This window comes from Mauremys reevesii, linkage group 9 (assembly GCF_016161935.1).
Source record: "Mauremys reevesii isolate NIE-2019 linkage group 9, ASM1616193v1, whole genome shotgun sequence".
Classification (NCBI taxonomy): Eukaryota; Metazoa; Chordata; order Testudines; family Geoemydidae; genus Mauremys; species Mauremys reevesii.
Genome location: NC_052631.1, coordinates 1,206,472 through 1,217,259, shown reverse-complemented (window position 1 = coordinate 1,217,259; position 10,788 = coordinate 1,206,472). Strand labels below are relative to the sequence as shown.

At 54.9% G+C, this 10,788-nt stretch overlaps 1 protein-coding gene across 1 annotated transcript; it reads left to right on the top strand.

The window, feature by feature from the left end:
- Window positions 1–1,927: 1,927 nt before the first annotated feature.
- On the top strand, window positions 1,928–5,293 carry FAM43A (family with sequence similarity 43 member A). Its single transcript, XM_039486970.1, has one exon. The coding sequence runs from the start codon at window positions 1,980–1,982 to the stop codon at window positions 3,063–3,065; it is 1,086 nt and encodes a 361-aa protein (XP_039342904.1). The 5' UTR covers window positions 1,928–1,979; the 3' UTR covers window positions 3,066–5,293.
- Window positions 5,294–10,788: the final 5,495 nt, after the last annotated feature.

Genomic DNA, 10,788 nt, shown 5'->3' with positions numbered 1-10,788 from the left:
CTGCGCCCCCAGGCAGCCGTTCTCTGCTACAGCCGGGCAGATCCCCTTCCCACACAGGGCGCATCAGCTGGACGTCCTGACCATGCTCAGTGGGGTTCTTCTGACCCCACAGATCAAGGCTACTGAGGGGCAGGCTCACGCTGCTGTCAGCTGGTGACTCCCCCATGGAGCCGTGCGCACGGGCATGTACTCAGCGCAGCTCACCTCCCTCCCTATTTGTCGTGTGAGGGAGACCCTGGCACACATCTACCTCGAATGCACCAGGTTGCAGCCCCTTTTCCGGTTCCTCCAGCACCTCGTTCATAGCCCCATGGAGCTGTGCTTTCCCCACACTCCTGATCCACGCACACCCCGTCCGTAGCCCCACAACGTCATGAGACCTCCTCATCAGCCCCCTCCTGGCACTGCCCAACGTGGCCATCTATAAAACCAGGAGGAGGAAGCTGGAGGGGGAGGTGCTCTGAGACTGTGGGGCCTATTTCTGATCCTCCCTTGGTTCACTTATCCTGGCAGAGATCCTCTGGGCTGCGTCCGCTGGCTCCCTAGACACCTTCGAGGAGCAGTAGGCACTGTCCAGGGTTCTCTGCTCCGTGTCCCCCGCTGGTTCCCTACTTATCCCCCTGTGACCTCAGGCCTGTCCCTGTTTTCTTATTAGTCGTCCCCCCACATCATTTGGGCCCAGAGTTGTTCCACCCCTTAGCCTGGGCAGGGAGAGGCCTTGCCCACCTCCCCGAACTCACAGGGGCGGCACTAGCAATTTCGCCACCCCAAGCAGGGCGGAACGCCGCAGGAGGCGCTCTGCCGGTCGCTGGTCCCGCGGCTCCGGTGGACCTCCCGCAGGCGTGCCTGCGGATGCTCCACCAAAGCCGCGGAACCAGCGGACCCTCCGCAGGCATGTCTGCGGGAGGTCCACCGGAGCCGCCTGCCGCCCTCCCGGCGACTGGCAGAGCGACCCCCGCAGCATGCCGCCCCCAGCACGCGCTTGGCGTGCTGGGGTCTGGAGCCGGCCCTGCGAGCTCAGTCGGTAGATGGCTGACTGCACAGCTGCATGGCATGTGCTTGAAGCAGGCTGCTGGCTCAGCACTGGTGGCCCCAGCTGGGGGGCAGGAGCACCCCCCCACACACAGCTGCAGGCAAGGGAATGGGCTCAGTGTTGAATCAAGCTGCGACTGAGGGATCCACTGTCAGAACTGGGTCCGGCACGAGCAGCCCACTGGAAAAAAGACCTTGGTACCTACACCAAGGAGGTCTCGCCCCAAGCTGGCCGGACATCACGTGTCAATCACATTCGCACACCGCCTTGGTCCCCCCAGGATTGCCAGCGCTCAGCCCAAGGCGAATGTCACCTGTAACTCAGCCTGTCTCTTGGCCCTGGCACGGGGCAGCAGGTAACACCCCCGGGCCAAGCCGGAGCGCGAAGCCCCCGCCGGCCGGGCCGGCTCCCCGGGGGTGTGAAGGGATCGGGGCTGCCCTGCCCGGCGCATGGGCTCGGGGCTCCCCCAGCGCGGACACACCCCACCGGCGCGGCCCGGTTAACCGGGACGTGGCTCCGGCGGAACCGCCGGCTGCGGTCGCTCCTGCCCCGCGCCAAGTGCCCGCCGCCCCGGAGAACCCGCGCCCCGGGGAGCGCCGCTCAGCCCGGCCTGCCCCTGCCGCTGGCCGGGCCCGGAGCCCCGGGGAGGGCGGGCGGCTGCCGACGCGGCGCCGCTCTCCTCCCCCTGCTCCTCTCCGCCCCTCTCCAGCGCCGCCCCTGCCTGGCGCCAGCCTATATCTGCGGCGCAGCGGCCCGGCCCGCCCGGCCAGGATGCCAGGCGGGAGCAGGGGCGCGGAGCGGCGGCGCCTTTCCCGGGGGATGCGCGCCCGGCCGGCCGGCCGGTGACTGAGCGCGGCTCTGCCCCGCGGAGCGCCCTGGCCGCCCGCCCTGCGCGCCTGGCCCGGGCCGTGCGCTGCGCCGGGCCCGCGGGCGGGCTGGCGGGGAGATGCTGCCGTGGCGGCGGAACAGGTTCGAGCTGCTGGCGGAGGAGCCGCGGCAGCCCAGCAAGGCCAAGGGCTATGCGGTGAGGCTGCAGTGCTCCGCGCTCGGCTCGCTCGCCCGCGCCTGCCCCGAGGGCGCGCTGCACCGCGTGGGCAGCATGTTCCGCTCCAAGCGGCGCAAGTTCCGCGTCACCAGCGAGGACCCCACGTACACGGTGCTGTACCTGGGCAACGCGGCCACGCTGCAGGCCAAGGGCGAGGGCTGCACCGACCTGGCCGTGGGCAAGATCTGGGCCAAGAGCGAGGCGGGCCGGCAGGGCGCCAAGATGAAGCTGACCATCGGCGCGCAGGGCATCCGCATGGCGCACGCCGAGGAGCGGGCCCCGCGCCGGCCGGGCCACCTCTACCTGCTGCACCGCGTCACCTACTGCGTGGCCGACCCGCGCCTGCCCCGCGTCTTCGCCTGGATCTACCGGCACGAGCTGAAGCACAAGGCGGTGATGCTGCGCTGCCACGCCGTGCTGGTCTCCCGGCCCGAGAAGGCGCGGGCCATGGCGCTGCTGCTCTACCAGACCTCGGCCGCGGCGCTGGCCGAGTTCCGCCGCCTGAAGAAGCGCGACGACGCGCGGCACCAGCAGCAGCAGCTGGTCGGGGAGCAGAGCATCCCGCTGGTGCCGCTGCGCAAGCTGCTGCACGGGCAGAGCTGCTACAAGCCGCCGGTGGAGCGCAGCCGCAGCGCGCCCAAGCTGGGCTCCATCACCGAGGACCTGCTGGGCGAGGCGCAGGAGGAGCGCGCCCGGCACTTCGAGTGCGAGGACATCCTGGAGGCGCCCGGCGGCGCCCCGCTGCTGCTGCGGGCGGGCCCCGGCCGCCTGGACGGGCCGGAGCTGACCCAGCTCATCAGCGACCTGGGCGAGCTCAGCATCGGCAACGACCTGCAGGCGCTGCGGGCCGACCTGCGCGTCACCCGGCTGCTGTCCGGGGAGAGCACCGGCAGCGAGTCCTCCATCGAGAGCAGCGGCCAGGAGGGGGGCGCCGCGCCCTGCAACGGCCAGGAGGAGGGGGGCGGCCAGGAGCCTGAGACCGGCTGAGCCCGCGGCCGGAGGACGCCGCCTGCGCTGCGCCGCGCCCCTCTCCGCGCTGGCCCCTCTCCGCGCTGCGCGGGGCGCTCGGCAGTGCCCGGCGGGGCTCCGGCTGAGCGTTGTGCGCTCTGAGAAGCCGCCAGCTCCCCGCCCTTCCCCGTGCACCGGTACTGCCTGCCTGGGGGAGCCGGTGGGGCTGCACGGAACCTGCGGGGGCCTCTGGGCGGCCGGGTCCGCAGCCCCCGGGAGGCAGGGAAACAGAGGCAAAGGACAGCCTTTGCACAGGACGGAAAGTCAAGGGAGATACGTGCAATGCTTTACACAATCCTGTGTGCTCACAAGGTGAGATTCCCTGGGTCTGTCACTGGGCAGGTGCCCGCTCGCTCGGCCCCTGTTCCAGTTCCCCAGGGGTCATGTCACAGGAGCAGCCTCTCAATTTCATTGGCAGTTTCCACCTCTTGTTAAAAAATATTTGTTCGTTTTCAAGGAGGACAGGAACAGTTTGGCTGGCTTGGTGCATGAGCTTTGGGTTGTTGACCAGAGACCCCTGAAGATCTGCCAGATTCTCCAAACAGCTGTCTTGAGGGAGAGATGTTGCATTTTGTTTACAATGAAAAATTTAATATCTGAGAGGGAGTTTTCTTCCTTTTTATATATTTGAAAAAAAATTGTTCCATTCCATGCTGTCGTGTAAGATATTTTTGCACTGTTGTGAATTTTTTTTAGCCTTTTTTTTTGTACCTGATCCCGTGTTCTCCTATCTCAATGTTCTATATCTTTTGCTATGCAAAAGAAAAATGTAAGTGTGGATGTTCACTTGTACATATGGAAAAAATGTATATCAAATACATTTTGTTATTTTTAAGGACACCACCCTTTCCGTTTGCACACAAGTGGAGTTAATAAAGATGACAATAATTTAAGAGAACTGGACGGAGTATGGCAATTTAGCATCTTTTGTGTCTTTTCTTGTAAAGAGCAGGGGGAAGAATAAACTCCAAAATCCCGTCAGTTTTCAGTATAGCGTTAGTACGCTGGAGTGTAGAAAGGCAGTTAGCCGGTGTCAGCTAAGGCAATGCACCTTTGTCGCTAGGTGAGAGCTGCACTCTCAGAGTGCACTCTGATGTGCATTTTCCCTGCCCATGCCCAGTGTTTTATAACACACTAATAATGGGAATGTGTATAAGGTCTGGTATCTGCAAAGATGGCTTCTCCTGATAGCTTTAATGCAGAAGGTTTAAGAGATGTTTCTAGCTTGGTTGAAGACTGGTCACTCTGGTTGGCATCAATCTGTTGTATGTGGGAGGCACTTTATCCATGTTTGCTCTGTGTCCCCTCCTAAACTCACCAGGATGGGGATGGGAGGGACAGATTAGCAGGATGCTCCAACCCACAGGGGTCTAACAGATCAGAGGAACCAAAGTGGAGCTCTAACTGGTCAGCAATGCTAACCTGGGCAAATGTCCAGGTGGCCTGGGTAACGGCCCCTGAGCTTGCAGAATGTCTTTTTTGTTTGTTGTGAATTCCACACAGCTGTCCCTTGTTTAGGCTCCAGTTGCAAACTGTGGTGACTACTGCCAAAGCAGCAGGCTGCTGCAATCCCTCCCCTGATCCCTCAAACCCTTGCAGATTTCGTAACCTACCAGGGGATAAGCAGCGAAGTCAATTAGCCAGATCCCTCCAGGACTGCTGGGTTATTTTTAGCTGTAAATCTGTTTGTAAGCAGCAGCTCCCAAGGTAGGAAAGATCTTCCTGGTGTCATTTGTCCCAGAGTGAAGGTATCAATTAAAAGGTTAATTAGTAAGACATTTCCCTTGTATAAATATTTTCCACAGTGACTGTGCCTTAACTGAGACAAATGCAGAAAAGCCAGTGATTAAAGGAGCAGGCTGGCAGTGTCTGTGCCCATAAACTGCTGGGTGCAGTCTGAAATCCATGTGCCAGGAGCCAGACTATGAGATTATTCATACCTGGTTAAAACACAGTGCAGAATCCTTAGCCACACTAGTAAGAGGTTTTTAAAAAAGACGTGAAATGAGCCAGCCCTACGAAGGAGATCTGGTGAGCCTCGTTTGTGCAGGAAGAGATGATTTTTCATGATGGCGAGAGGGAGCATGGCCCCAGATGTGAGATGTGGTAGTTGAACGAGTTTCAGTCACTAAGGGATGGTACATAACATAAGAACATAAGAAAGGCCGTACCGGGTCAGACCAAAGGTCCATCTAGCCCAGTATCTGTCTACCGACAGTGGCCAATGCCAGGTGCCCCTGAGGGAGTGAACCTAACAGGCAATGATCAAGTGATCTCTCTCCTGCCATCCATCTCCATCTTCTGACGAACAGAGGCTAGGGACACCATTCTTACCCATCCTGGCTAATAGCCATTTATGGACTTAGCCACCATGAATTTATCCAGTCCCCTTTTAAACATTGTTATAGTCCTAGCCTTCACAACCTCCTCAGGTAAGGAGTTCCACAAGTTGACTGTGCGCTGCGTGAAGAAGAACTTCCTTTTATTTGTTTTAAACCTGCTGCCTATTAATTTCATTTGGTGACCCCTAGTTCTTGTATTATGGGAATAAGTAAATAACTTTTCCTTATCCACTTTCTCAACATCACTCATGATTTTATATACCTCTATCATGTCCCCCCTTAGTCTTCTCTTTTCCAAACTGAAGAGTCCTAGCCTCTTTAATCTTTCCTCGTATGGGACCCTCTCCAAACCCCTAATCATTTTAGTTGCTCTTTTCTGAACCTTTTCTAGTGTTAGAATATCTTTTTTGAGGTGAGGAGACCACATCTGTACACAGTATTCGAGATGTGGGCGTACCATGGATTTATATAAGGGCAATAATATATTCTCAGTCTTATTCTCTATCCCCTTTTTAATGATTCCTAACATCCTGTTTGCTTTTTTGACCGCCTCTGCACACTGCGTGGACATCTTCAGAGAACTATCCACGATAACTCCAAGATCTTTTTCCTGACTCGTTGTAGCTAAATTAGCCCCCATCATGTTGTATGTATAGTTGGGGTTATTTTTTCCAATGTGCATTACTTTACATTTATCCACATTAAATTTCATTTGCCATTTTGTTGCCCAATCACTTAGTTTTGTGAGATCTTTTTGAAGTTCTTCACAATCTGCTTTGGTGTGTTCTGATATCCCGATTTCATAGGGACAGTCCTGATATTCAGGGCTTTGTCTTATATGGGTGCTTATTTCCCCCCCGCCCCCTGTCCCGATTGTTCACATTTGCTATCTGGTCACCCTAGATGGATTGTCCAATATGCAACTAATTTAAATGATTTTTAGAGGTATTTGAACATAATTGGATAAGATGATTTGGAGCTACATATCCCTTAAGGCCCAATCCTGCAGCCCTTAGTCAGGCTAAACTCCTGCATTTAATTTCCTCGGAATGCTGCCTGAGTGAGGACTGCAGGGCTTGGACCATACTTCCAGAGAGAGAAATCTGGGGTGAAACTGGTTAAAAACTAGGGACTCCGGGGAGGGGTTTGTGGGCCCTTTACTCCTGACAGCTGTTTTCAGGAGGGAGTGAAGGGGGGACTCTGAATTACAAGGGCATCCGAATATTTTCGAGAATGCCTCTTTGAAATCTGACATGGGAGGCTCCACTTCAAATCTCTCTCTCCCAGGGAGGACACCACTGCAGGAAGAGATTCATGGGGCGTAAGTGAAAAATCAGGGAGAATAATTTTGTATTGAGTCATTCTAAATTTCTTAAACATAACCCTAGACACTCATCCTCTGCTGGGGGCACCTGTCCTGTCCGTGGCAAATCACAAAATAAACAAAGGACTCCCCATAAATATATCCATCTCCGCCCCACCCCCACCCCTTTTCAATAGCTGAGAGAGGAGAGGAAAAAGATGGGCTTTGCCCTGTTAAAGCAGTAAGGAGGATCTGTTTCTTATTAGGTCTGTACTAAGGAATGCTCGTTGAAGAGAGCTCGTTAATAGCCTGATTTACCCGCCATCCAAACACCAACTGCAAGGAATGATAAAGTCATGTTTACTTTTACATAATCTGTGTTTGCTTCAGTGCGTTTCAGGCCACCAGCTCCATCAGTGCCTCTCCCCTCTGAAGAACAGCTTGTGCGTCTGCGGCAATAGGGAAACCTTTTAATCACCTCCTGGGCAATGCTGCTGCTGTGGAAGCAAATCCACTCTGCAAGGCTAGCAGCACCAGAGGCACGGCCCAGTTCACATTGACCTGGATGGAAGGGCTCCCACTGATCTGGTTTCACTGGGAGCAGGAGCAGGCCCCATGCGTGGACAGGAATCATTTGCACTAGACAGAAGGCCCCAGTTTGTTATTTTGCCTGTGCTAAAACAAGCTCATTAAAGCATTTTAACCGGATTTATTAAAACCTCACTTGTGACTGGAGCAAAGAAGCGAAGTTTGTGTGTGTAGATTTGCTGTACTCCCGCTCTGGTCTGAGGCATCCTGAGCGGGAGTGATTGGAATGAAGGCACTGTGAGGAGGTGGGCGCGTTTCCCACACAGCAGGTTTGAAGGAGCATCCCTGGAAGAAGGGCAGGGGAGGAAAGGAAGAGCTGGCCCCTTTTTCTAGACCTGGTTCGCATAACAGCCTGAGCTGCTCATTGTTTTGCAGTGCACATACGGCCCTGGGAGTGTTGGAGTCCACTGAGCATGTGCTAATTTGCAAGTATCTCTAAGCAGATCAAAAGAACGTACCTAGCCCCTGGGGTGACACTTGTAAGGCCTGGGGCGAGCAGGTGGCTCCAAGTACTGGAGCTAGTCACAGGGCTAGGAGGCTATTCCTGCCTCAGACAGGAGTCTGCACGTGCTGCCAGGGGTCTGATCTGGGCACAGCCTGCCCTCTGGTTTTTGACGCTCAGGCCCTGGTGCTTCAGTGGGTGTGCGCTGTAGCACTCTGGCAGTGACAAATTCTGGACACGCCTCTCCTTCCCCCCTTGCCCCCCTCCCCGGCCCCCTTCAGAGTCCTGAGAGACAAACAAACAACTCAGGAGCAGCACAAGAAAATAAAGAAAAGAGAAAGATGCAAGCAGCTAGTTCCCTCCAGGATGCTGGATTCTCTTCCCTCAGCGGGGCCCTGGGTGAGGCCTCCTTCAACTAAGTCAGCTGGCTGTCCAGCACAAGTATAGGATACAGCCCTCCATGGCCTCAAGGGAGATGGAATTTTATTTAGGCCAGGGCACAGGCTCTGCTCACTCCCAGGTCTCCTCCTGGGAGCTGGGATGCCCGGCACTGCTCCCCTCCCAGAGTTTCTGCCTTTTAAATTGCTCCCTCCCTGGCATGACTTGCAGAGGCAGCAGGGTGTGGGTGGGGTACTCCAGCCCAGAGCAGCTCCTTAACCCCTTCCAGGCTGCTGCAGGGTTTATACAGCCCAGCTCTGTGACCAAACACTGGTGGTCTCTGGGCAGTTTTGATGGGACAGGTCCCCCGGCCACACACAGCACCATCTCATTTGCATGCTTGTTCTCAGCCTCGGCAAGAAGCCGAGGACTGAAAGGGGCACGGAGGCTGGACTCTGCTGGTCCCTACAGGTCTGAGGTGAAGCATTTGGAAAGGCAGGTGGGGCCGCGTGAGCAGCCCCTGCTTGTGCTGTAGCAGGTCTGTCAGAAACCAGAGCCTGGCTTTTCATGGCTCAAGTACCATTTCCTGCACTTGCAAACACCTCTGCAATCCCAGCTGGCGACTCAGGCTCTGATGCTGCTTATGTGTGTGGGCTGCAAAGGGAGCCCACCGTTCCCTTAGATTCCCCTTGGAGGTACAGTGGGCATCCCGGGCATGGCTTCCCAGGGGCCACTCTGCAAAGGGAAAGTGAAGCCAGGATGGCTGGGTCACTGGTGCTCCAGATGTTTGTGAATTTACCAGTCAAGAATCCCTGTTAGCCACTGGCATAAACAGCTTCCCTGGCTATACACCTCGGCCTGGACGGATAGGGTCAATGACAGGTTTGGTCTGACTGGCTTCCCGACTGCCCAGTACCTGCAGCCATTTTCGACAGTGAGTCTGGGTTGGACAAGAAAACTGACTTCTATCTGTCCCGAACTGAGCTTGGTTATAGCAGCCACCACATGACTGACTGGCCAGGAAACAGCCCTCTCAAAGGACAGCAATCCTGTCCAGTGGGCATGATGTGGTTTATAGGGTTTCATCTACTGGCTAGAGCATGTGACTAAGAACCAGCATGCCTGGGGTCTGTTTCTGTTTCTGCCACTCACTCCACGTGCAGCCTTTGGCAAGTCAACTTCCAAATTACACATCTGTCTGAATTATTTTACCCATATAATTTTCCAAACGCTGCCTATGATGCCTGTAATTGAAAGGGAGGAGACAAAAATAAATACTTGTTTCTATTTCTTCCCCTGTTTGCTGACTGTGCATTGCCAGCCTCTGTTTCCCCTCAAATAAGTTAGGGCTTGACTGCACACACTTAATATGTCTGAGTAAAGTTACTCACATGCAGAAATGTTGGCAGGATTCAGCCATAGTTAGTCAGTTTTCCCTGTCCTTTGTATGAGTCCTTCACACGGCAACAGGGGAGAACAAAACATGATGTAAACCCACAAAAAGTGGCAGGGGAGAAGTGGCAGGTGTGGGGCCTTGCAAGATTTTGAACATTTTGTGAAATTGGCTTCAGGATTTAGACTTCAGAATGACCATTTCAAGTTCATGGAGCCCTCTGAAAAATGGTGCAATGATATTTACCTGCCTGCGAGGGACATTGTAAAAACTGTTTAAATTAAAAGGTGCTTTAAGATCTTCAGATGCCAGGTTCTGTTTAAGTGCTTGGTATTATTACCCGGTCAGTCACAGAGCACACCAGGTAGGGGAGAGGATCTGTTTGGCTAGAATGAGTGCAAGCTGGTAAGAAATGGATTGAAAAGTGGCTAAAGTATTTTGTGACAGCCCCACCCCCGAATGGAACTGATGAATACGTTGTATTCTGTACTACATACACTGGGAGGTCACAACCTCCCAAGCGGAAGGCAGCAACGTGAATGCCACGGTTCTTTAAATATATGTCAAGATGAGTCAAACTCCCTATCTGGCCGTCTAATTCTCTTCCATTTGCTTGTGCTGGAAAACAGACGGTCTCCTGGCTGCCCTTTCCCTGTTGTTGGTCTCCGATATGTAATACAATGTAATCATCCCATTTTCCAGTCCTTGGGCATCAGCCAAAACCAGCATTATTAAAAAAACAACCCCCCAAACAGTCTTAGTGGAGGCAACCTTCATCTAGGGGAGGAGGCCGGATGGCTATGCAGGGAGAAGAGATTAGCTTTACATGCTACAGAGTATTTCACAGCAAACCCCTTAGCAAACCGTTTAGGGGGGTGGGACTTTGGTGCAGAGAGATTGTGCTAGTTGTGCAGAAGAATCTGTTGGTTGGAATGTGCCACCCCACTGCTCTCCCCCGGCTGTGATAGCAAACCCTGTGGGTATCCGGCCAGGGGAGACAGAGCGTACGTGACAGTGGGGTGTGGTGAACAGTTTTTATTGGCAGTCACTTGGGGTGACCTGCATAACACAGTCATGGCTCTGCCACTCTTCCCAAACAACACCAGGGCCAAAGAAAACTCTCTACCCAGGGCCGCACTGCACTGCGCTGTGGCAGGGTTTGCTAAGGCCCCAGACTGCAACACAGAAACTAGTTCAGAACGGGCTTCGAGAGTTTTCAGAATGTGATTGGCTCCTGTTCCTGCGCCCATCCTGCC